Below are 27,136 nucleotides of genomic sequence, written 5' to 3'. Positions count from 1 at the left end.
AGCCTTCTGTGAAGAGTTCGAGAAATGTTCTTAATGCCACTGAACTGTAGACCCCAAAAATGGTTAAAATGATAAATTTTATTTTATATGTTTTTGCCACAATTAAGAACAATTTTTTTCATTTAGGAGATATTTTATTTTATTTTTGAGGCAGTCTTGCTCTGTTGCCTAGGCTGGAGTGCAGTACCATGATCTCAGCTCACTGCAGCCTCCGCCTCCTGGGTTCAAGCAATTCTCCTGCCTCAGCCTCCAGAGTAGCTGGGATTACAGTTGTGCACCACGACACCCAACTAATTTTTTTTTTTTTTTTTTTGTATTTTTAGTAGAGATGGAGTTTCGCCATGTTAGCCAGGCTGGTCTTGAACTCGGGACCTCAAGTGATCTGCCCGCCTCGGCCTCCCAAAGTGCTGGAATTACAGACGTGAGCCACTGCACCCAGCCCTAGTTGAGGAGAAATTATGTAGACTTTTTCTCTTGTTAGTCAGTAAAGGCCTGGGTTCAAATTAAAATAAACAGGCTTTCAGATGGATGCAAACTAGCATTTTTTGACATTTGGAATGAAGGAAAAACGTGCCTGGCAGCAGCAGCTGGGATAGAAACTCCAAGCGCACCTTCATCACTGCAGTCTTCCAGGGGTAAACACACAGGGACAGAAAGGCTGGCTGTAGCAAGAGGAGGCCAAGAACCTGAGATGGGCAGGAAGGCAGCGGCTGGCAGGCTGAGGCTTGGACTCAAAAGCCCAGCATCTGAACCCCAGGCCCAGCCCCTGCCAGCTCTGGGACAAACCAGTAGGAAAACTGAGTCTCAGAGAATTTGTAATACTCCCTTTCTCGTGGGGTTATTGTGACCACGAAAGTAGTAATAATACCTGTGAAAATATTGGTGGTGATGGGAAAAAAACAATGGTTTTGTTAGGTTTTCTTAAAGCCCTCTGTTCATTTTTGGCTCTTCCGAGCTACTTCTCATATAGAACTTTGGCTTTCTTGTACTAAGACTGAGTTAAGCTTAAGGAGAGCCCTAAGAAAGTAGGATGAGGCAAGGAGTGCCTGCTCCTGACTTCTGGCAGGGAATGAACTTCTCATCTTTAGGCAGCAGAAGGCCCGTTAATACTCATTTACTTAGGGCCTGTCTACACTCACATATGCTGTGTTACGGCTCAACTCAGCTCTATTTAGCCATTTAGAACGGTGGGTCTTGGCCTTGGCTGTACCCTGGATCACTGGGGAGCTTTAAAAAATCCTCTTTCGGGCTGCCCACTCCAGAGTACTGATTTAATAGGTTGGGGTGTGGCCTTGGTGAGCAGTCACGGCTGAAAAATCACTGATGTAGATTTCAGAATGAACCAATGGGATTTTCCAGTCTGCTCCTTCTTCTCCGTCCTTCCTCTTTGGAGAATGGTTAAAGACAGACCAACCCCACCCTTTTCAAGGCCAGAGCACACGGAAAAGTCTTATTTCAATAAACTACACATTATTCCTGAGCTTTACGGAAGGAACCGATTTGGGTTTTGCCTAAGCTGGCAGGGAGAGAGGTGGAGACAGTGCCTTCCCATGTTCTGCATAATCCTGGGCCCAGGCAGCGACTGTCTCCACCACAGGCCCCAGGCACCTGTGGCCTGGGCAGTCCTGCCACCTCAGCCGAGTCTCACTCTTGTGGCCTTAGCTCCTTGAGTTTACAGAGCATAATGCCTGTTAAGCCTGACACACTATCGTATCATGGTATTGCATTTGAGGGTGTTTATTTATACTAACACTTGGAGCGTTTGAGTGGGAGCAGGAAGAGAAATTCAAGGGCATTTGTTCTGGGGGAGTTTGGAGAGTTGGGTTTCTTCTCTTCCCTTTCCCCTCCCTCCTTGCATTTGACCAGATAATTTAAGGATCATCTGAAGTGCCGTTTCCTGCTTTGTTCTTGATATGTGTGGCTTGTGGGTGTGTATATTTATATCCCCAGAGGAGCAGGACATTTCTCAGGGCATGCATCGGCCACAGCAAAGCTCTGGAGCAGCCTCACAGCACAGAGAGTTTGCAAAAGCCCAGTGGCCAAGTCAATGCTTCCAGAGCATCGTCCCAGCTGCCTCTGGAGTCCATGTTAGCATTCCAGGCAGAGAGTCTTTATGCATGGATCTTAGGGGCCATCTCATAGAATTTCCTCCTTTCACAGAAGAAAAACTGAGGATAGAGGAGGGAGGTGACTGGTCCTCAGTGAGATCCTGGTGGGGCTGGGATTAGAACCTGGACTCCCTCCATGCTTGGTGCGGCACTCCCCACCACACCCAGCTGCCTCCCAACACCTGCTGAGTTACGTACCAGCAACACTTCTCTTTAGCTGTCTCCTGGGAACAAGTTTTTTGTGTCCTCAGATCAGTTCAGCTTCACTCACCTACTATGTATTTGGGGAGCCAAAACTGTAAAACCTTCAGCAGAAGAGGCAGTGGTCCAGGGGACATACTGTAGGTTCCCACCCATTAGCCAGCTAACTGGACAATAGCATTTTTGACCTCCCTCCATGTACCTTTGCATTGTGTCCTTTTTTTTTTTTTTTTTTTTTTGAGGTGGAGTCTCACTCTGTCATCCAGGCTGGAGTGCAATGGTGTGATCTCAGCTCACTGCAACCTCCACCTCCCAGGTTCAAGGAATTCTCCTGCCTCAGCCTCCCACGTAGCTGGGATTACAAGCACACACCACCACGCCCACCTAATTTTTTGTATTTTTAGTAGAGACAGGATTTCACTATGTTGGCCAGGCTGGTCTCGAACTCCTGACCTCAGTGACCTGCCCATCTCTGCCTCCCAAAGTGTTGGGATTACAGGCGTGAGCCACCACGCCCAGCCTGCATTGTGCCTTTAAGGTTTTCCTATTCAGCCAGCACGTGAGCTGGGCTGTCTCAAGTCTAACCCCTGGATGTGGTCAATACCATCTGGCTACTTCTAAAATCACCCAGCAAGAGTGCCTGGCTCACAATAAATCTTTTGACTCATTAGAAAGAGGGTTCACTCATTCATTAAATGAATTAGGATTAGAGAGGCATCACCCACTGACTTGAGTGGTAATTATTGCTGATTTTCATGGTGCTCATTTAGTGAGGAACATGTTGCCAATTTCTCTTGGCGCTTCTAGGATCTCTGTCTCCGACCTTGCTGATGGGGTGAGATTTAGAAGAGGTCCCTCCACACCTTAACGCCTATGTTCCATGTGGAATGTTCCATGAAGAGCGTGCTCCATGTGGAATGTGGAACCTGAGAGTTTAATTCTCTGCCACATTTAGCACTTTCCCTTATTCTGCCCCTTTTCTTTCCTCTGCTTTCTAGTATTATTTTAGACTGTCTATCTTCTGATTATAAGCTTTCTTTGTTGTTTTGGGGGATTTTTTTAGAATAAGGACCACGTATGAGTTACCTATGGCCACAAGAATGCTGTGTAACTAACCCCAAAACTTCAGGGGCAGACAGTAACTGTTTATCTCACGTGTTTGGAGTAAACTTGGAGTGGTTCTGCTGATCCTGGCTGGCCTCACTTGCATGCTTTGAGGGTGACTGGCTGTCCACCCATCCAGGCTGGCCTCAGCATAGGGAAGTTGGCCCTGCTCCATGTGCCACCCATCCTGCATCAGGCTAGCCTGGGCGTGCCCTTGTCATGGTGATGGCAGAGGTGCAAGAGAGAACAAGCAGGAACTTGCAAATCCTCTTAAGGCTAGGCCCAAAACAGGCATACTCTTCCCCCCACCGCATTTTATTAGCCCTAACAAATTAAGCCCAGATTCAAGGGATGAAAGTAGACTCCACCTCTTTGGGGAGAAGGACTGCAAACTCACAGAGGAACGGGTGTGAGACCATTCATATCATCAGTCCACCATAGACCTGTGTGAGTTGTCTTTTATTTGTACTTAGGCTGATGTTTTGCAAATAGCGAGTGCCTCATACATGCATGTTGCATAAAAGTAAATAAAGTTACCATTTGCTAAGTTTTCTATTCAAGATTGGATTGGCTGCATAATCTAGACATGAGTTTATCTGTTAGATAGATCTAGATATGAGTTTATCTGTGAATAAGAGTTTATCTGTTAGAAGGAAAGTTTATGTCATCCTAGTAGAATCTGGATTTTTCTTGCATCGGGTGCAGGGCAAGTTGGCTGCCACTAAGAAATCCCTCTTCTTATCATCTTTTCCATCGTGGGGTCTACCATCATCATTTTTAGGATTTTAGAATATAAACATCTAAGAGAAGGGGAACAAAGAGAGGGAGAACTTGCCACACTGAAGTGGATCAATTGCTCCTAGATGGGAAATTTTGTTTCATATATTGACCACTGAGTGTATGTTAAAGAGGAAGAAGCAACCTCTGCCCAGTGTCTTTAACCTTTGCTCTTGCTTCTTACCCTTAGAGTAGCTCATGGAAAGAGGGGTCTCTGGGCCAGCAGCTGCATCAGCATCACCTGGGAGCTTGTTAGAAATGCAAATACTACTGAATCAGTCACTCTGGCTCTGAGGCCCCCGGGAGATCTGTGGCTTAACAGTCCCTCTGATGATGATTCTGATGTGGATGATGTTTGAGAATCCCTGCCCCAACTCCAGCAGCCATAGAAACTAACAGATTAGGTCCCCTTTGTTGACTCTCACATACTTCTGAGGATATTACAGCATAGTCTGAACCGTGCAGTAGTCAGAAATATGTTCAATACTTTCTGGTGTCAGGACAAAGACAGAGGCATCCCATTCCCCACCAGCTTACCTAAATGTTACTTTACTTTGCTTTTTTGGGGGGCGCGGGTGGGGGAGGTTGTGTTTTGAGACAGGGTCTCGCTCTGTAGCTCAGGCTGGAGTGCAGTGGTACAGTCATGGTTCACTACAGCCTCAACCTCCCAGGCTCAAGCAGTCTTACCATCTCAGCCATCTGAGTAGTTGGAACCACTGGTGTGTGCCACAATGCCTGGCTAAGTTTTTAGTATTTTTTTGTAGAGATGAGGTCTTGCTATGTTGCCCAGGCTGGTCTCAAACTCCTGTCCTCAAGCGATTTTCCCACCTCAGCCTCCTAAAGTGCTGGGATTACTAGACATGAGCCAGCATATCCGGCCTATTTTGCTTTTTCATTCACAAAGATACACCACTAAAGATGTCAGGGCCATATCTCAAACCTGCCCCAAGTTATTACGAGGCACATCTCAAGGTTGGAATAAGCTCCTTTTCCCAAAACAGACCAGGGTTCTGCCAGGACATGGGACAAATCATGCTGAGGATCAGACACCTCTTGTCCTTCTGTCTCCCTCAGGGGAGCCACTAGGCCTGCAGGTGCCCATTTCAGGTACAAAGAATTTTGTAAGGCAGGTGAGCGCGTTGTCAACACGAAGTAAGTACCAGAGTTAATCATAAGGATGAGGGTGGTGTCCCTAGAAGGGGTATTTCATAAGGGGTTAGAGAAACTCCTGTTCCTGGCCGGGCACAGTGGCTCACACCTGTAATCCCAGCACTTTGGGAGGCCGAGGTAGGTGGATCACAAGGTCAGGGGTTCAAGACCAGCCTGACCAATGTGGTGAAACCCCGTCTCTACTAAAAATACAAAAATTAGCCAGGCATGGTGGTGCATGCCTGTAATCCCAGCTACTCAGGAGGCTGAGGCAGGAGAATCACTTGAACCCAGGAGGCGGGGGTTGCAGTGAGCCAAGATCATGCCATTGCACTCCAGCCTGGGTGACAGAATGAGACTGTCTCAAAGGAAAAAAAAGAAAAAAGAAAAACTCCTGTTCCCAGCTTCCCCTAAGCTTTTGGGCTCTCCTAGCATCTTGAATGAGGCGTGGCCCGTGTGTTCATGTTGAGTCTTCATAGCCCCCTGATATACCTGGGTTTGTGTGTGTGTGTGTGTGTGTGTGTGTGTGTGTGTGTGTGTGTGTGTGACAGAGAGAGAGAGAGAGAGACAAAGACAGAGACCGAGAGAGTTATCAGCTGGCTGGCTCCAGGATTGAATACCAGTTACCTTAACTGTGCCCCTTATTTTCCCTTGACTCACACAAGCCGCTTCTGTTTGATTCACATAGAACCGTGAGAAACAGTCTCGTATGTGAGACTGTGTTTTTCATTCTATTCAGTCTTTGTATATTCAAATTCTTCTAGTTTCAGCTCTTGCTGTTCTGCCAGATTTCCATCGCATTGATGGCTTCTCTGAATTAATAAGTGTTTTGCAATTGCTGAAAAGTTTTCTACCCCCAAGCACTGGGACTTATCCATATTGATTTTTTTTCCCGTTTCTCTTTCCTCTCTAGCTCCTTCTTAGATGTTGTATTTTGTAACGTGTTAATAGAATTTTTCTTTCGTCCTGACACTTTATCTATTCAGGAGGTCTTTGCGAGCCCCATTGTACAGCCGGACTACAGAGGAAAGAGCTCTATTCTTTATGACAATGGTTGCCCTAAAAACATATACAGATCCTCCCCCACGCTCACCAGGGTGGAGCGAATGTTGAGAGGGCGCTATTAGAAAACGTCCAAACTTAGGAAGGAAAAGGAGAGCCAATTATGCACTGTTGAAAGGAGGTTTTGAAAATACATTTTAAAAAAATCCAAAACATTTATTTCCTAAGGGAATCCGAGTCCCAGTACCAAAACATGGCCAGCACAGAAGGGCAGCTGCTTTCCTTACTGTTAGGCATTTTCAGTTCAAAATAAGGATTTGGCAAACGTCTTAGAAAATATGGAGATGGGTGCAAAACAGATGTCACATTTACCTGCGTGATACCTGGCAGGACTCATCCCCCACCCACCCACACCCCAGGCATTCGAATTCCTATTGAGTCCCAGGGTCTGAGTCTGAGATATGCTCATATCACCATATGCTCGAGTGTGACTGCTCTGTGTACAAACACACCAGTTGATCTTATGGTGATTTTGCGTGTGTGGTGCATGGGAGGTGGAACGGCTGCTGTGTGTGTGGCCCCAGCAGGTACCGGCGAGGGGGCTCTTGAAGCCTGCCCAAAAGGGGTTTGTCCTGCCTGGGATGGGCATGGGGATCTCCAAACTAGCATTGCCCACTCCCATCATCCTGGTGCCTGGGAGAGAGGGGTCAGCTGCCTGCTGGAGGAGCCACCATGCCAGGCCATTTTCCTCCCAGTAACTGACTTCCGAAATGGGGAGCAGAAGGGGAAGGCCCCAGGAGCCTGTTTGTTCAGGCTTGGTTGCTTAGCAACAAAAGGGGGCCCTGACTTGAGAAGAGATTTTTAAGCCAGGCCAGTCCCTTTGAGGTTTATGACCGGCTTGCCTACCCCCGTCTTCCATTCTTACCTTGACTTTGCTCTTCCCCCTATTACATTTGATCGCATCTAGAAAAATACATTTGATTTGTCTGCAGGCACCATTTTAAACCTTGGTTTATTGCTTTGCCCAGTGTCTTCCCCTCCATTGGAGATTGTAGTCTGGGAGGAGTGAGGCATGAATAGCCCACGATTCCTTTTCTCAAAGGGATTAGCGCCAGCCCCCAAGCTCATTTGTGAGCCTTTGAGTGCACATCAACGGTGCTCAGTCCTTCTTAGCCACAGGCACACAGTGAAATTGCTCTGAGGACAGGGCCCCCTGCTAACAGTTTTACCCCCTCCCACAGCCACACGGACTGGGTTGTATTTTTACCATCAACCTTGAGCACAAAGTAAATGAAGAGAGTAGGCTGCACACTGGTCAGACCAGGTGCCCTCCCCCAGTGAGTAGCTGAAGGGTGAGGACAAACACCTGTGCTAAAGATGTGTGCTCTGTGGGATAAAGGAGTGGGTCATAAATACTCATAAAAGGAGTGCATTCCAGAGCGGAATCTGGTTCATTAAGTGTGAGTTCCTTGAGCTCTGCATGGGAGTTGAGTGTGGACCCTGAAATCTTATTGCCAGAAACATGCAGAAGGGGTTACAGGATGCGTGGGAGGGGTCTGGAAGGGATTAGCAAGAGAGACAGAGGACGCCTTTGCTATTTTATTATGTTCTTCTCTTTGATGTTTTTAAAAAGGTCCTAGCATCAGTGTATTTGTTTGCTAGTACTGCCATAATAAAGTAACGCAGATTGGAGGGCTAAAACAACAGAAATGTATTTTCTCACAATTCGGGAGGCTAGAAGTTCAAGATCAAGGTGTGGCAGGGTTGGTTTCTTCTGAGGCCTCTCTCCTTGGCTTGCAGTCTTCTCCCTGTGTTGGCACATGGTCTTCCCTGTTTGTGTTTGTGTCCTAATCTCTTCTGATAAGGACACCAGTCATATTGGATTAGGGCCCACCCTAGTGATCTCATTTTAAATTAATTACTTCTTTGAAGAACCTCTCTCCAAATACGGTCACATTTTGAGGTCCTGGGGGTTAGGACTTCAACTATGAATTTTGGGAGACACAGTTGAGCCCATAACAATCAGGATGTTCAAGCTTCATTGTTTATCACTAAAAACAATTCACATATCTATTAGAAGGGCAATAATTAAGTAAGCTATGGCTTCTTACGCTGGGAAATATGCATTGGTCAAGATAGTAGTATACATGATATACTAACCTGGAAATTGTTTGCCATATTGTAATGTTACAGGTTAACAAAAGGAAAAATTCCATATACTATACGATTTAAACTATATTGAAATAGTCGTAGTTTTTTCTTTCTTTAGAAAAAAAATACTCTAGGCCTGGAGCAGTGGCTCACACCTATAATCTCAGCGCTTTGAAAGGCTGCTGCAGGAGGATCACTTGAGCCCAGGAGTTCAAGACCAGCCTGAGCAACATAGTGGGACCCTGTCTCTAAAAAAAAAAAAAAAAAAATAGCTGAACATGATGGTACATGCCTGTAGTCCCAGCTGCTCAGGAGGCTGAGGCAGGAGGATTGCTTGAGCTCAGGAGGTCGAGACTGCAGTGAGCCATGATGGTGCCACTGCACTCTAGCCTGGGTGACAGAGTGAGACCCTGTCTCAAAAAATAAAAAGCAGACACTAAAGGGAACTATATAAAATGTTAACTGTATATAACTGTGTGGAGTAGAAAGATCACTGGTTTTTTTTCTTTCCACTTTTTTGCATTTTCAAATATTTTTTGATAAGCAACTATTACTTCTGTAATGGAAACTACCCCCTCACCCCCCGACATGCATATAATGTTTTGTGTACTTTCTTAAAATTCCTAAAGCAGCCTGTATTCTATATTTGTTTTGCAGGTGGAAGATGCAATGCTGATGTTTGATAAAACTACCAACAGGCACAGAGGTAAGATTACCCCAGTGTAAGAGGGTTGCGTTCACCCTCTCCTGGCCTCTCTGTCTGTCATCCCCAGTCCCACTGACAAAAGATACAGTGAAGAGTCCAGAGTCAAGCAGGTAGAGGTGACCATCCATTGAAGATCTTTATTCACGGAGAGTCCCAGTAGCACAAAGAGTTCCAGTACTGGATAGTTGAAAAACCATTTCCTTCTGGCCTAGGAACTCCTGTTTAGTTATGCAGCCATCCCTGACACACATATTCAGATGTACCTCTCTAATCCCGCCTTTCTGGGTCCCTTGCTAACCTCGGCACTAAGCTATCCAAGTGGAAATTATTCACAGCGGTGACTCAATTGAGTTATCAATTTGTATTGAAGGAGGTTCTTTAGGAGCAGACTGTCAATCTAAAGAGCCAAAAAATCAAAATAAAACATTGTAGGTTCGTTGGGTATGTAGTGATTAGAGCCTTGGAAATGCTCCGTGGGGCCTCTGGAATGTGTAGAGGGCATCTGCACTTAATTGTGTTTTTCCCTGTGCTGCTTCTGTTCCATCCACTTTACAAAAAATGGGTCTTAACCTGGAGTCTATGAACCTCTGCAATGACATGCAAAATGTCATATGTTTATACTTTTCTTGGGTGAAGATCCCTAGGTTTGGACAAATTCTCAAAAGGGTCTCTGGCCCTGCCCTTAGTCTCTTCCTTCCCCCAAAAGAACACATTAAATTTATTGCTTTAAACAGAAAAATTGGAGGCATCTAGAAAAGTCCTCCCTGGAGGTAGCAGAGTCAAAGGAGGTGATGACTTAGTGTTCTGTTCTCTGGAAGCTCAGGTTTCTGGGGTTCCTATTAACAGGGTGTTAATGAGCAGAGCTTCCTAAGGGGGTGGCAGGAAATGGTGTGCTGGTGCCCTCAAGGGAGGGAGCCTGTGAGTGAGCAGCATTTCCTTGCCACTTGGATTGCATTTAGATGTTTCCTGTGTTGTTTACATTCCTGCTGTCACCTGTGATTAGAAGCAGTTACCCACACTGACTGTATGTCTTTCCTGTTTGGAGAAGGCAGAGTGAGTGAAAGGCAAGAAGGAGTGGAGTGGGAATCATTGCTGGCGGGGCTGGGAGAAGGAGGGGGATATCCTGAGTGCATCTGGTAATCTGGCTTCAAATGCATCCCTCTACAGCATCCTCAGAATGGGAGAATTGAGGATTGGGTGCACAACAGTGGTGTCAAGTGGTATTTATGGAGGGAAGAGATGGCAGGGGGTGGAGGGTGGGGAGCAGTGGAGAAGCAGGGAGAGAAAGGAGGGGCATGCAGGTGTGGAATGATCGGTTTTGTCCACTGCATGGCTGGGGAGTGAGAGCCCAGTGAGTGAGATGAAGGTGGTGCCCGTGGTGGGCAATTGAGGATTATCCTCCATCATCATCCACATTCTGTCAATCTAGCTTTATGGTTTCCAAGCCAGACTTCCAGATGCATCTCCTAATGTGACCTTTGCAGCAGCCCCTGGAGGGTTGTTGTGACACTGGGAAAAATCACTTAACTTCTTTATGCCTCAGCTTATTCATCTGTAGGATGGGGGTAATCATAGAACCTCCTCACAGGATTGCTCAGAGAGTGTAATGCCAAGCATCTAGTCAATTGTGCATAAATGTTAGCTCTTATTATTAGCGTTATCATCACCTCCATCCGGTTGGAAAAATAACCAAGGCTCAGAGGAGGCAACTGAGAGACCCATGGCTGAGCAGGGTCTCAGGACTATTGATTTCAAATTCTGCTGTTTCTCTGCTGTGTCCAGATGGGAATGCATTTGTTAAAAAGAGCACTGCCAGCTATTTATTTTCAGGTTGGGTGATGCCCATTTGAATTTGGCACCTGGTGTTCAGTGTTAGAATTCATAATCCTGGGAGATTCCAGAGTTGCCCCCAGGTAATATTGTTGTCCTTTTATTTTGAAAATCAGTGAAAGTATTTTTTGATCTGCTGTGTGTCAAGCCCTGTGCTGGGGGCTCACACTGGTATCGTCTCGTTAACTCTCAGAGCCGGGCAGGGAGAGGGCTGGTCATGGCAGAGGTGGGGTTGAAACACCGGACTTTGGACTTCTGGGTGAAGGCCCAGAGGATGTGCCGGGAAAAGTTCTCTCTTATTTTAAACCAGATCCCTGTTGCTGTGGGTGAAGCCTCTTTCCTTTTTCCAAAAGGGAGAAAGGAAAGTGCTGGGCTGCAGAGATGGGGTGGCGGTTCGTCTGGGATGGGCGTGGGAAGAGTTTGTTGCCCGTTGTGAGGTGGAGGATGGTCTGTTGGAGGGCCCACTGCTCAGAATGGCTTCGGGACATCATTGCTGGCTCTCCAGGAGTCCTGGTGGGCACTGGCAGGAAGGAGCGTGGGCAGGGCCTTGGTGCATGCACACTCCTGCCCCCAGCCAAGCCAGAACCTCTGCTAGCACCCTCGGACCTGCCAGAGGTGAAGATGCCTGCAGTGGGGGCAGGACCAACTCTAAAATGTGTGGAGCCCAGAGCTAGAGGAAAGGCAGGGCCTCCTATTCAAAGATGATTGAGAAGCTGGCCTGAGGGGCTGCAGCCTGTGGAGGGCGGAGACATGCCAGGAAGCCTCAGCAGGAAAGAGCCGCCATCCCACTGCCCTCCCTCTCATCCAGGGCCCTCCCACTCTGCAATGTTGTTTCTCTGTGGGTGGGAGCAGCGTCCCATACACATGTTCCAACCCCTCAAGATACCGGAGGAGGCATTTCTCTTTGAACTGGGTGCTAAAGTTGGTGTAATACTTCACTGCATTTAGAACATTTAAGGGAGTGAAAAAAAATTTTTGTTTTTCAAAAAGAAGAACATATCACAGCAGAGGCACAGATGATATATCTGGAGCCAGCCGGCTCCACATCTGTGGCCTGATGGAGTGCACATTTGGAGTCAGGTGATAAGCACAAGGAAGTAAAATCCTCATGCAGCCACCTTGCCCCAAACTTACCTTCACCTCCTCGGTTCCTGCTGTCCGTGATCTTATCAAGAGGAAAGTGCTGCAGTGGCAGAAGTTGAGGACATCTCCCTGGCTGGCGCCGCCTCCAGCTCTCTTCTTAAAGAGGCCCAGACCATCGACCCAGAGGTGTTGTCACAGCACATGCTCAGCACTTGTCCTCAGACTCCTAGCCCAGCCCTGTGGGGCAGCCTGGGGCCTCAACTCATCCTTACCCCAGGAATTTTGACAGCTACCTGTGTGTCCTTGGAGCTGTGTGAAATGAGCTGTGTGACATTTGCTGCTCAGGGATAACTACAGGGAACTGGGCTTAACATCTCATGAGCGTCAGGTGGACCAGGCTCCCAGGGCCCATTCAGTCTCCACTTGCTGTTAGGAGCCACAGGTCAGGGCAGAATTTCCACTCCTTGACCCCACTGGTCACCTCCTGTCCCTGCTCCCTGTTGGTCTCTGTTGGGGCAGGGATGCCCTCAGTTCCATCTGCATGGCGGCAGCTTGTATCTCCCATCCACAGGAGCACCAGCCTGGGGCTCACTAGTGCCATGGGAGAGAACCCAGGACCTAGGAGAGAATGAGCCTCCCGCAGTGTATGTCTTCCACCCTGCAAGCAGGAAGAGGGTCCCACGTTCAGTCTTTGACTCACAGTGGGTGGAGCCCTGGAGATGTGGGGGCTCTCACCTTTCTCCTTACAGATGGGCCTTCCTCCAGCTTCTGCTGCTCCCATGACATTTTTCCTGGGGGCACATTCCCTAACCTCTGAGCATCTCAGGTTCTTCCTCTAAAAAATAAGAGACCTGGGACCTGAAGTATGTTTCTGGCCTTTAGCTTTTTAACTGTGAGAATGTTCAAGATGAATTCCTTTGCTTTTTTTGTGACTAGGGGAGGGAGTGGGCAGTTGTTGCAGGTTGGGTTCCCTGGGAAGCAACTCTAGGAAGGGATTAGCAAGTGGGAGGTTTATCCAGAAGTGCTCTTGATCAGGAGAGGGCAGAGGAAGAAGCTGACTTGCGATGCCCTTCTGCAATGGGGCGGTTCTTCAGGGGTCCCCAGCTGGGGTGGGAGTGCCATCCTTGATGCCTGCATGCTGGCCTGTCATTGGGTGCAGCCCACCCTGTGAGGCTGATGTGACCTGGGCTTCCCCTGGGGAAATCCTGGAGGGGACTTCCAGCTGGGGACTATCTTCCAGCAGCACTCCCAGCCACTGGGAAGGAGGTCCTTCCTTCCTGAAGGAGATCTAAGCATCCTGACACAGCACCCACTGTGATGGTGTGGGGAGTTCTGCTGCTGTCTAAGCAGGCCATGTTAGCAATCTTGATAGAAACAGCCAACACTTTCTGAGCACTTACACACCAAGTGCTTAGCACAGTGCTGGCACCTACCATTGAACCTTGATGACAGACAGCCATAGGTGAACCGAGCTGCCCAGAGTCTCACACTGGTGAAAGCAGAGCTGGGACGTAAACCCAGCCTGTCTGACCTGGAGCTCAGGCTTTACACTCTGCAAGCATTGTGCAAGGCAACTGGTTAAAGCAGAGGAGCTGGTCATTTTAAGGGTTTAGTATTTCCTCATTTTCTGTCCTTCTCCACAACAGCCTTCTTGCTGGATGACCGTGCTCCTCCATTTCCACTTGGAGAAATTAAGGCACATAAGTTTGGAACATTGCATAGCAGATTCCTGCAGCCAGACAAGGAGCAGAGCTATTGTTAAAACCTGGATGCCAGTCGGCACGACGGCTCACACCTGTAATCCCAGCACTCTGGGAGGCCGAGGCGGGTGGATCACCAGAGGTCAGGAGTTCAAGACCAGCCTGGCCAACATGGTGATACCCTGTCTCTACTAAAAATACAAAAATTAGCCGGGTGTGGTGGTGGGCGCCTCCTGAAATCCCAGCCACCCGGGAGGCCGAGGCAGGAGAATCGCTTGAACCCGGGAGGCGGAGGTTGCCGTGAGCCGAGATCGCGCCATTGCACTCCAGCCTGGGCAACAAGAGTGAAACTCCGTCTCACAAAAATATAAAACAAAAACCTGGATGCCTCCCTCGGCCCTGTCCCTCACTTCCTTTCCTGGCCTTCCGTGCGATGATGTGTGCCCAGGGGGAGAGGAGGATGGTGGCTTTAATCTTCTCAGAGTCACTTCATTTGCTCTCTAAAAGTTGTTAGAGGTGGTCTGGAAAACACTGGGCCGGTCGTCGGTGGATTTAATCATTAGGAGGGGAGGTTTGTTGCTTTATCCTTGTAAAAGTCAGATAAGATCTGGGACTCCGGCAGTAAGTATTGATCCCAAGGTGGGGCTGGAGGGGAGGGACAGGGAGGGAAGAGGCAACAAGGTGCTGTCCTTCCAGTTTGCTCTGTTGTTGGCAGGAGGCCGGGGAGGAGACAGCCAGCGGGAGGGAGGGAGGGTGCACTGGCCAGCTCTCCCTCCAGTGTCCCCACAACCTCAGCCCTGATGGAGAAAGTGGAATGCGGGCATGTTGCTCGCTGAAATAATCTCACACTCACCTCCTTATGGGGGAAGGGAGCCCTCGCCATTGTGAGGGTCACTGTAGAGGAGCCTCAGCTGTCCTTCCCTCCAATTTCAAAGCCCTGGGTTCCTGAGCCCTGCACAGCTGGGTTCCTCCAGGGAAGATCTGGATGGTTGAGGCCTAGTTGAAAGCAGGTGAGGAGTCTCTGAAGCTAATCCCATAGCCTGGTGAGGGAGTGGTTTCTGGCAGAGGACATCCCTGTGGCCTTCATTACCCAGCAGGCCTGCTTGCCCTGAAACATTGCCAGAGGCAAAGGAACAGGAGACACTGGGAGAGAAATAAAGATTAGTGTGATGGATGACTCTTCTGCCAGCAGTTAGCAGTTGCTTATTAAATGCAATGCTAGTGGCTTTGGAGAGGAATAACAGCCCTGAGACCCCCGGAAGGGGGTGGGATGGTTTTGTGAGCCCCAGCGAGCACCATCAGTGGCAGGCCTCTTGAACTAAGAGGGTCCTTTCCCAGAGTGGCTGTGGTTTATCCCAGTTCCTGGGCTGGAAAGGTGCAGTGGTAGGGGATCCAGCCAGAGGGAGGAGCATCCAGGCAGGTGGCCGGAGAGCTTGGGTTCTTCCTGGAGCTTGCTCAGTCTCTGTCCCGAAAAGCAGTTGGCCGAAGTTTAAGGTCTTTGTAATTTGCGTAATTGGTTTATTTATTAAAATGGTGCCAGTAAGATGTAACTTAAGCTGTGATAGAAGATAATGCTTTTCTAAGGAGGAAAAACAGCCCTTAATGTTTTGAATACCTGCCAGACACTCACTTTTGAAATTGACCTCTGAAGTCCAGATTGACTCTTTTATGTACGATGTATAAAGATGCCTAAGAATTGCACTGTCATTATTTGTTTATTGGTGTCTATTTCTCAAAAAAAAAAAAAAGGGCACAGAAAAAAGTTTCACAAAGGTGGAGGTTACATTTTAAAATAATTTAAAGCATTGCTTCACTTGTAGGTATGGGATGTCAGACATAATATATGCATGTCCTTCCTAATGAGAGTCTAACATTCTGACTTTATTTACCTAGGGAAGAACGTTGGGACTGTATAAGCTGTACATGTGACTTTGTAGGATGGAGGAAGAAGTGTATTTGACAAAAACGATCAGACCCTCTGGCCAGAAAGGGCACAGTCCAAGAAGAAGGGTTGTTGGAAGGAGTAGAAAGTATGATAAGGATGTGTAGAATCAGAGCTGGTGATGACACTTTTGCTGATGTGACAGGAGGGCAGCCTGCAAAAGATTGGCTCTCACACTGCCCTCATTTGGGGTCTGGAGCAGGATTTGCCGCCTGTCTTCCCTGCTGGCATTTTACCGGTAGTATTTTCCCCACCTCTCAAATCTGCTCTTATCTTTTCACTAATTGTTGATGGTGTTAAGTATCCATCAAATCCTCTCCCAAGTCTGAGATGTGTTAAGGGGTTTATTGGAAGCCTGTAAACCAACAGTTGGTCACTATTGGTATTGATCCTAATTCTGCACCAGGATTAGAAACCACTTGACAAGAAAGCACAGTCTGTCATAGACCACCACCAACAGCCAGGGTTCCTGGCCTCCCAGAGCTTTCAGTTTAGTCCGTAGTGTGATGTAACATGCCAGCTGGGTTCTCTTATGTAAGTTCAGGGTCCTAGATGGGGTTAGGTGAAAATCCAGTTCTCTTTCCAGAGTGACCATTGTTGGGTGGCGGAGGGTGGGGCGGTGGGCAGCTGTTTAAGAAAGACATTGACCAACAGGAATCTGGGAGAGAATGGTGAGAATGGGGTAGAAACTCAATATGATTGAGTCCAAGAGGTCTTGAGGGGAGTGGAGAGCTGTGATGTGGTCATTCGTTGCAGCCTTTGGGTACTTGAAGAGTTTCCATTGGAAAAGAGTTCTGTGTAGCCTCAAAGTTGGGCACACTTGAGTTAGAACAAGGAAGAATCGCCTAGTCCAACAGTGGCAATAAGAGGACAGCCGTTGCCCCTCTGCCAGATTCTCAGAACCCAAGGTTCTGTGCCTCCAGTGGGCTCATTCTAAAGCTGGGACTGTGTGAGGGGGTGGGCATGCTGCGTGCCCACCGTGAGGGGCACACCCGCCTCTTCACTGCCTTGCAGGGCTGTATCCCCAGGCCCTGTAACCTTGCAGCGATGGAGGGCAAAGGAGGGGGTGGGATAAAGAGTCAGCCCACCCTTTGCCATCTTTCAGAGACCAGCCCCGGAGCTGTCTGCACATTTTATTTTCTCGTTAAATAAACACCATTAGCCTTCCTGAGAAATTGGTGCAAACATGACCTCGCAAATAACCAATTAAAAGGGTAGGGTTGAAGGGGAATGTGAATTTGAAAACATGTAGAGGAGGCCATTAAGGATTCCTGTAGAATCTGGCAACATCGATCCAAGACCTTAATTTTATTTCTGACAGGAAAGCAAGGAGTGTGCTTTAATTTTTTTTTCCCCGAGTTAACTCAATTCCGGAAGCGCCCATTCCGGCGCTGTCTCTTGAGATATTAATCAACACAGTAGCTTGGTTTCTGTTCACCTGCTTTTCTTTGGAGACACAGAGTAATACAAAGCCCTCAACTTCCTAGCAACAGGGCTGGGGGACAGGGTGCCCGGGGCAAGAGGGAGCTTGCAAAGCCAGGGGGAGTTTGGTACCCAGGATGAGCTGCACTTTTTTAGCCAAAATATAAATCTTAAACTTCTTTCCTTTGGAATAAAAGCCCTGGCACCAAAAGGGTGGTGACCTAATAGGTCTTCCTGCCTCCCCCTGCTGTGGCCCACGGAAGCAGAAAGGGAGTGGGCTCAGGGTCAGCAACTTCATTGACCCAGAAGTGGTTTTTTTGTAGAGAGGGACAATGAGTCTTTTGTTTGGTCCTGTTCCCATAGAGGCCCAGGCTCTGACTCTCACAACACGGTTTAAGATCTCGGTGAGGGCAGAGTGTGGAGATCTGAAGAGAAAGGAGCTTTTAGCATGGCAGCTTGATTAAAAGCACCCCCTTTCTTAGCATCACGGCACTGCCAGTGGCCGGAGAGGGCTGGGCCAGGGGTCGCCGCAAGCCCTGGGTGGCTGCCTCCCCGTTGGGACTTAAGGTTCCTAGAGGGGTCCCGGTTATTATGCACCTCTGGACTTCAGCCTCTGTTTTCAGTTTGTGGATCAGAGGGTGTACACTATCCCATCTGTATCTGTATATCAGCATGGTATGCTGCAAAGAGCTTGAGTTTTAGAGTTGGTCATACTCGGTTTCAGATCCCGGCTTTCCCTTGGGCGTGATCTCAGGCAAGTTATAAGATGTTTTACTCCCTTGTGAAGGTAACACACCCGCTCTGTAAGAGTTAAGTGATTCCACTTGCGTAGTGCCCACTCCCCACTCCCCACTCCCCGCAAGTGGAGAGTGCAGGGCAGCCTGGGTTCTTCCCCCTTCCTCCTTAAGTGAAACCACCTGCTTAACTTCTTTAGGCAAACAAACTAAAATCTGTGTTTGAGTTTTGGGGACCCTAGTCTTGAAAAATAAAACCCTTTCGTGGTTGTTTTTTCCTCTGCTTTGCACACACACATATGCTTGCATGTGCATGGAATATCTTTGAAAGGATACCTGCAAAATCGGTAACAAAGAGTTAGAACTGCATATTGGTTAAGATCACATGCTCTGAAGTGAGACAAATCTAAGCTCTGGGACTTAATAGCTGTGTGACCTTGGGCAACTTACTTATCTTCTCTGCAACTCAGATTCCTTATCTGTAAAATAGGACATTGGGTTAGCCTGAGGCTTACGTCATTTAATGAGTATAAAGGGTTTGGAACAGTCTCTGCCCACACTAAACACTCAAATATGTTTTATGCACACGTGCATATCATATGCAGATGTACATACATGAAAAACATACATACATGAAAAAGTGTTTGCTCCTTTTTTATGGGGAAGAGAATTAAGCGACCTGAGATACAGAGATGGAGGGAATCTTTTTATTATATACTCATTTACTTTTTGAATTTTTTTTTTTTTTTTTTGAGATGGAGTCTGGCTCTGTTGCCCAGGCTGGAGTGCAGTGGCGCAATCTTGGCTCACTGCAATACTTTTTGAATTTTTGTACCTTATGCACTTATTACCTATTCATTTACTTCTTTAGTGTGAGCTTTTAAAATTTATTCCAATTTGAATTGTCAATGCAGTGATAGAACAACGTGAAAGAGACTTTTTGAAAGAAAGAAAATTTACCAGCCGGGCACGGTGGCTCACACCTGTAATCCCAGCACTTTCGGAGGCCAAGGTGGGCAGATCACTTGAGATCAGGAGTTCAAGACCAGCCTAGCCAACATGGTGAAACCCCATCTCTACTGAAAATACAAAAATTAGCCAGGAACGGTGGCACGTGCCTGTAATCCCAGCTACTCAGGAGGCTGAGGCAGGAAAATTGCTTGAACCTGGAGACAGAGGTTGCAGTGAGCTGAGGTCATGCCACTGCACTCTAGCCTGGGTGACAGAGTAAGACTCTCAAAAAAAAAAAAAAATTAGTCCATCCTAGCACCCTACCACAATAACTATTGTTTGCCTTCTTCCTGACATGCACATAAAATGTTTTTAAAGTTGGTTGTAACTGTGGGGTTAATATTTGTTGAGTGAGGTGTGGGCTCTGCCTCATCTGAGTTTTCTGTCCTGCCAGGGACACCTAGGAGTTCCAAACCAGCAAGATGTGATTCAATGCAGCTGAGCATCCTTCACCTCTGAGTCTCCTCTGTTTTTTGTTTCCATAAACAGATGATCTGATGGATAGATGAGGATTTTCTTAGTAGTTTCTGCTCTTCCCAGACAACGTGCTATTATTAGAATAGCCAGACTGGCCCTGGTCTGAAAAGAAGCCTGGTTTGTGCCAGTTCATCCAAGACCAGAGGGGAGGAGGGCAAGAACAGGGAGGTCCTCCATCCCAGGAGCTCAAAGTGCTTCGTAATTCAAGTTTAAAAAAAGTTAAAAGCATTTTTCTACCCCAAGTTATGACTGGTAAACATGTGGGGACCATACACAGCGTGGCAAATGCAGAATCTTCCTCTGCATTCCCATTGTTTATAGCTTAGGAGTCAAGGCAACACCCGGTTAATGATGCTTGTGAAGTGTCTGGGCCATGTGGCAAAGGGATAAGAGCTTAGGTCCAGATTCCCACTGCAGGACTCACTTTCCAGAGCAACCACTAATCAATTGCTGTGTGACCCTGGACAAGTTACTAAATCTCTCTGAACCTCAGTTTTCTCATCTGTTAAATGGTGTTAATGTTATTAACTCATGGACTTGGGAAGTTTAAGTGAGATAGTTAATCTGTGTGAAACATCTGATGCTTGGAAGGCTATCTGTAAATGTTTGTCATTATCATATTAATTATTGTTATTTTACTACTAAGAATACTGTGACTGTCATTACTCTGGGAATGGAGGCTCAGGCTTGCTGATTGGAGAGAATGTTAACACCCTTGATGGCCGCTGGCAGATGCTGTCAAGTTTTCCACCTTGAAGGGTGTTGTGGGCTGAATTTTGTCCTCCAAAAACATAAGTTGAAGTCCTGACCCCTAAAAGATACCCCCAAAAGAAGTCCTAACCCCAAAAAGATAAGTTGAAATACCTCAGAATGTGACCTTATTTAGAAAGAGGGTCTTTGGAGGTGTAATCGGGTTAAGAGGAGGTCTTAGTGGAGTGCACTGATCTCACCATAGTCCTTATAAGAAGGAACATGTGAAGAGAGAGACACAGGGAGATGGCCACGTGACCTCAGAGGCAGGGACGGGGCAGTGCGGCTGCAAGCCAAGGATTGCTGACCACACCAGAAGCTAAGAGAAGAGCCTGAAACAGATTTTCCCCTGAGCCTTCAAGAGGGCATGGCCTTGCCAACACCTGGATTTCAGATTTCTAGCTTTCAAAACTGAGGCAGAATAAGTTTCTGTTGTTTTAAGCTCCCCCCTCCCATTTGTGGTAGCTTGTTACGGCAGCCCTAGGAAAATAATAGGGCAAAGCAGAGTTTCCTGCCCAGTATGTCCCCTTGCTCACTACTGGCCTGCAGTCCTGGTGGTCAGACTTATCCTTCTCGCTCTGTGCCTTGCTAGTCACAACCCCCCTCAGCCAAATGATGTGCAAGAGAAGTTAGAGAAAAGACCTTTCGTGCAACTGAGAACACAGCCCCCGAAGCCTGACTTGGTTCACACCTTGCCCAAGTCTAATTTGCCAAAGACCTTGAAATTGACCTTAGGATGTTAAAGATATATTTTGGTAGAGAGAGAGAGAGAGAGAGACACTTCAAGAAGTCTGAAGTTTACATTTTAATTTAGTGGCCTGCAGGGCCCAGTCATTTCTTTATAAGCCAAGGAATAACCAGTACAGTTATCAGAGTTGTCAGAATTCCCAACTCCAGCGACACAAACCATACTCATTAGAGTGGCGTTTCTAGCTGGTTCATTCAACTTGGCAATTCAGGGAAATAATCCAGAAAAAGAACGGAAGGAAGAAAAGGAAGGAAATCAGGAGAGCTCATGTGTATGACAACATGCACCCTGGCATCCCTATATACCTGCCTCCTTTCTATCCTGAAAAAAATAAGAAAACAGCAAGACAACACTGAACTTCAAAAGCTGCCAAACAGACTTCTTTATTTCTTTATGTTGTCCCAGAAGCTCTTTCAGGCAGGAACATTTGCCAATTCAATCCTGGAGTGAATTTTTAAGCTAAATTAATGCAGTTGGGGGTCAAAATGGCAACACCTACAGGTCTCCAGTTGTAAGGACGCCGGTGGGCACAGCAGTAATTGATCATTATAGCACTCATGTGGATGTGCTTCTCTTAATCCCCTGGTTTGGTTGGCAAACCAAGTAGTGTATAAAAATCACTGCCATGATTTTAAAGTGATCAAAGTTGTACACCTTTGAGCACTCCTTACGCATTTGAAATTTCTCCCTCAACTTGCCACACATCTTGGTATCAGGAAATAACTGAAAGTGCCTTCTTCCCCCGAATGTGTCCAGCGTTGGTGCCTGCGTTCTAGCACCCTAGGCAAAGCTGGCGCCTCTGCACCAGATCTGCAATGTGCGTACGCAATGCTAACATCCGATTTATTATCTCGGAGGGCTGGGCTGGTTCATGGATGATTCATGACTCTGCTTTCCACTGCCGCTGGAGGTGACATCATCTATTCGGGACCCAGAATAGACACAGGAGCAACAGTGGGCCGTGTTTTGTGTGTCTCTCACCAGCCCTGGGCTCCCTCCCACTTGCCACCCCGCTGCTGGGTGTTCACTGAGTGAGAATGGTGGTGACCCAGGGAGTCCGTCGGAAATGTCTTCTTAGTGGAAGGTCATAAATGTGTTTCAACACTGTTGCACAATAAAGCAGAGAAGGGACCTTTCCCAAAGTTCATCTCTTCCCTTACGTTCTTCTAGTTGGAATTTAGATTTCACTGGCGACCCAAGAGCTGCTTCACTCTGTGGCCAACTTTGATTTTCTCATGTAGAGACAGGGTTGGTTAGGAAAGTCTGGCGGAGATAATTTATCCCACAGCCTTAGCATTGGACACTCTGCATGATGACTGATTGATGTCATGTTAGATGTTGGAATTGGATCGATGGTTTCCACCCTGGTTGTACACTAAAATCCCCTGGGGAGTTTTTAAGATGTCCTGATGCCTGAGTCCCACCCCAGACCAATTAAGTGAGACTGAAAGATGGAGCCCTGGCATTGGTTATTTTTAACATTTTTCCAGCTGATGCTAATATGCAGTCAGGGCTGGCCACCCCCTGGGTCACATGACCTTCAAGGAGCCTTCCAGCTTTCAAACCCTTTAAAAAGGCAGCACTGCTGACTTGGACCAGGTCTTTGAGCCTGGTCTGTGTCTGGGCAGTCTGGCACGTGTCCTGCTGTTAAGCCCTGGGAGGTGGGGATGCCTCCTTCATGTGGGGCCCTTCATGGGTGACTAGGTCAGCTCCATCCGTTGTCTGTGCCCGTGACTTCTTGTAATTTTCCTTTGTGGCACTTCTCAGTTCTTAATGATTAGCTATTTGCTTGATTATTTGATTTGTATCTGTGTCTTCCACTCTCCTCCATGCCCGCTTTGCCCAGCAAATACCATTAATCTGTGACAAGAGGGTGGGTGGGCACTCACCTTGGTCTCTGTCCTAATTTGCCTGAAAACTGAGAATGGTTCCTACTCAATGCTTCCCATCTCAACTTCCTTTGCTCTAACAAAACGGAGGTGCAGAAGCCCTGTCTGGAGAGGCATGTAGGAGCTACACCTGTCTTCTGAAGAGGGCCTTGGAGACCTAAAGAAATGATCTGGGAACACTTTTTCCAGCACCCAAGGAAAGAACCCAGCAAACTAATGAGAATTTTTTCTTGCTGACTTAAGAGGGGGGGAAAATGCCTTTAGTGTTGTTGTAGCTGTTCTTAACAGCTGATTTAGAAGAAACACTGAAAGTATTGGTTTGAATCAAAAACATCAGTCCTGCCTGTAGTTCCGCCTTGGACCCATGCTGCCTGGTTGCAGCCCTGGAGGGCTGGGGGGACGGCACGCTTTAGCCAGGGGTCTGTTGCAGTGTTTAAAATACCTATGCATTTCTACCCCAGAGGCCAGGTAGAGAGAGGTGTGTGCTTACAGATCGAGTTCTAAATTTCCTCCCCACTTCCAAAGTCACTAGTTTTGGCATCTTAAGTCTTCTTTTAATTAAGTTGATTCATTTGCTCTGGAAAGAGTTTTTCCTGATTCAGCTAGTATATTTATGTATAAACTACTCTGGAAACACCTGGCAATTTTTCTGAGTGACAATGAGGAAACGTAGTTTGAAAATTATGGTTTAATTTGCTCCCTCCCCCATGCTGTCTTACCTTTTCAAAAATGGGTAAGATTTACAAAAGAAGCTTTGTATTTTGCCCACATGTTTTACAGCAGAGATACGTGTATCAACAATACCTAATAATTTCCCTTTATGTTATTTTTAGAACTCTAGCTTTTAATGGACAATTGAATCATTCCTTGGCAAAGAGGAAATCATCTAATTACATGTTTTTATTTATTATGAATTTGCAGGTAGGCCCCAGAGAGATTGGTGAGCATATATAAAAAGTTAGAATAAACAGCATCTTAACGACTATTTTCAGGAGTGAAAAGCTATGTTGTCTCTTTAGGGTTGCATCCCAACTCTGTGTGTTGTGTGTATGTGCGTGTGAGTGTTGCTTGCAGAGTGTGTGTGCCTGTGAGTGTGTTTGTGTGTAGGTAGGAGGGTGCAAGGCACATTTGAATTGGAAGTGGCCCTCGGTTGGTTTCAGAAAGTAAACTGGAATCAAAAACGCTATAAAGGATCAAAATAGGAAAGAAGACACCTGCCCCTGTTTTATTTTGCTTTATTTTAGGTTTATGGCCTCTTTAGTGTGGGACTAATTAAAATCCCCTGATAAGGCCTAGTACCCTGGCCTGGTCATTAGCACCGTTGTTCACTTTTCCTGGGTAGGATAAGCGGCTTCCAGAAACAAAGTGGTTTGAATCAGAAATGGCACCTCCTGGGTTCATCCCCTCTTTTCTTTTCTTTATAAGGTTCTTTAGCAAAATGCAGGGGGTAGGGCGCTGCAGGTAGCCCAGCGAATCTTGCTGCTGCCAGGGCAGTAGCAGCTGGGGTGGGAAGAGGAGAGCAGCTGGGGTTGTGTTATTAGTCATTCCATGAAGAGATTGATTTGATAAATAATAAAGCAGTGATATTAGCAACACATGCTTGCAGGTCAGATGACTTCGATGAAAACCCCCAGTTAAGTGTGTGTAATGGTTTGACAATATATATGCCTTCTAAAAACATCCTATTTTAAAATGGAAATTGGACTGTTCTTGCAATTCTTAGCAAGTATGCCAAGACCATTACCAAAGGGAGCTTGGAAATCTGAAGGGTGATGTTTCTATTTAATTTGGCCTCTACCCTCCCCCTTTCAAAGGATGCTTAAACTCACTTTGTTTTCCTGTCCTTGCCTTTTCATTTTGTTAACTGTTTTGATTTGTAAAATACTATGCCTCATACTACACTCCTTTATGATGATTTACTGTGCTGTTCTTATCTTTCACCTTAAATCCTTGATAAGAGCATTTTAAAAATGAGATTGCTACCTGACACTATTATAAAATCTTGGCTGGCAGCCAGTGGAGAAACAAGCACGTTTGGTGGGGGAGGTTGGGGCAGAGAAGGAGACTGAGTTTAGAGAAAGGAAAGATTTTCAAAGGAACTGTATAGCAGATTTTCCCCCCTCTGAATTCTGGAGGACCCCCTTTTTTTAAGTAGAGCGTTAATGCAACCTCATAAGTGCCTCCTTACTATTGCCTAGTGGACCGTGGGGTGGGCGGTGAGTGAATTGAACAGACAAAGATTCTTTGGGCAAAGGTTATCTGCGCTGAAGATGAAACTCCCATATGTCCTTTGCTATGAATTGGAACTGGATGGATGGATGGACCAGACAGATGGATAGCAGTGAACCAGCTACCATATTTATAGCTAGGAGCACGTGCCCTTCTCAACTCCAGACATCCCCACCCCTGTATCCCACCTTGTTCTGTTCCAGACACATCAGAGCAGAGCCCCCTTTAGTTGCAGCAGCTATGGCAGCCGACTGCCCAAAGATGGAAACTTCCGTGTGTGTGTTTGTCTAGAGATCTCCTTTTATCCACAAAGGGCATCACCGATGGAGGGACCAGTAAATAGAGCTGTCTGAAGTAGCAGGCCGTTGAAATTCTAGTATTGTGACTTAATGAACTCTTGTCTTTAATTCCTATGACTTGGAGAAGACAGCCATTCTCTCCCCATAATGGAGCTCGTTAACCCATCTCTGTACTGACTGGTGCTTTTATTATTATTATGACGACTGGAGAACATAAGTCTGAATGTTAGAATAGCAGGTTTCCCAAGTGCCTGGCAGAGAAGGGGGTGTATAATGATGATGATGTTTCTTGGGAATAACAGCGGCCACCGGCTTATCTGGCACAGGCATTATTACATCTGAGTCGCCTGAAGTGCCATTTGTGAAGACCTGGTATTTATTGTCCCAGATTATTGGGGTGGGGGAGGGTGAGGCAGCAGAAGGGACACTTATCATCCCATCAGGGCTCGACAGCCGAGGGGCAGCTGCTGGGTGCGAAGGCCACAGTCAGCGGGAGGCCCCTGTGTGTAACTGGAGATTCCGGGGCGATTATGCCCAATTTATCACGCACCTCATGAAAATACAATCCACCACCAAAATGACTGCTTTTGGAAACTGTCTTGTCTCTTTTGAGCCGAGACTGGAGACAACCAGACAAGGTTCGGTGGTAACGAATAAAGAAACATTACTTTCTGAACACAATCTTCTGTCACCAGTCACTTTTCAACAGACATTCAATCAAAATGCTAATAGCAGCGGCAACAAGGGACCGCGGTTGTTGTAATACTAATTGATTGGTTGGAGGGTGGGTTTTGATAAGTGCAGCCGAAGATTTCTGAAATATGATTCTCCTTAATTACTGTGATGCTAATAAAAACGAACAAATGATTTAATGATGATTTCCTGGGTAATGGCTTAAAGATTTTGTTTGAGTTTAAAATGAGATAGGGTAAAAAATACACCAGAAAAATAGGGCTCTGGTGGGTGGCCTTGCCTTTATCAAACCTAGGCATGGGGATTCAAATCCAAGAATGCCCTTGGAAGGCTGTGTGGCATGGTGATAAAGGCCTCTCCTGGGCTGCCAGGGACGACCAGGCTGTGGGTGGATTCCAGCTTGAAGTCATTGGCACTTCTGGGAGTGGATGCTGATCTGTCCATGTGTTCCCTTTGGGTTTCCCCAGGATGGCCAGGCTGTAGCCTCCCGCTGTGGGGCAGAGTGAACCCCCCTGCCCCAGGAGAGGTACATCTGTGCTTGAGGCTCTGGGGCTTCATGCTCTTGTCCCACGGCCACTGTGTCCTGGGCCCTTCCATGTTCCAGGTGCAATGCTAGTTCTGGCAGTACTGCAGGGAACAAGGCAGGCCAAATCCCAGCCCTCCTGAGCTCATGTTCTGTGGGGAGAAGGAACATATATCACACGATTTCAGGTACTGCTGAGGGCTAAGAAGAAGAGAAAATAGGGAGCTGTTGGCGAGGGGGCCTGGGCCTACTCTGTTTAGGTGGGTAGCTGGGAGTGGCCTCCCTGAGGAGTAGGCGTTGGACTTGGGAGGCAGAGAACTGTGAGAAAGGCATTCCAAGGAGCAGACAACAGCAAGTGTGCAGGACCTGGCATGGGAAGGAACTGATTGATGTGTTGGTAGGACAGGTGGAGGTCTGGGGCCTCCAAGAGGGACAGTGGTAGAGATGACTGACAGAGGCAGACAAGGGCTGGATGGTAAATGATTTGTGAGCCAGGCAAGGCAAATGGGAACCCTCAGAAGGAGGTCAGAAGGGCAGAGACATATAGCTGGTGCTCTAGAAAGATCCCAGTGGCTTCCTGAATTAAGGAAGGACGGGGATGCATGTTT

At 47.1% G+C, this 27,136-nt stretch overlaps 1 protein-coding gene across 10 annotated transcripts in view; it reads left to right on the top strand.

Moving 5' to 3' along the window:
* Positions 1–27,136, top strand: part of MSI2 (musashi RNA binding protein 2) — a 427,746-nt gene that overhangs the window by 263,586 nt on the left and 137,024 nt on the right. For all 10 annotated transcript variants that reach the window (XR_008679738.2, XM_055386794.2, XM_055386792.2 and 7 more), the window contains one exon: positions 9,150–9,198. Coding sequence is in view for 9 of the 10 variants with exons in the window: in XM_055386794.2 (XP_055242769.1) it covers positions 9,150–9,198 (49 nt within the window). In the remaining variant the exon portion in view is untranslated. The remainder of the gene's footprint in view (positions 1–9,149; positions 9,199–27,136) is intronic.

The sequence above is a fragment of the Gorilla gorilla genome, chromosome 4 (assembly GCF_029281585.2).
Source record: "Gorilla gorilla gorilla isolate KB3781 chromosome 4, NHGRI_mGorGor1-v2.1_pri, whole genome shotgun sequence".
Lineage (NCBI taxonomy): Eukaryota > Metazoa > Chordata > Mammalia > Primates > Hominidae > Gorilla > Gorilla gorilla.
This window is presented reverse-complemented; position numbering and strand designations above follow the sequence as displayed.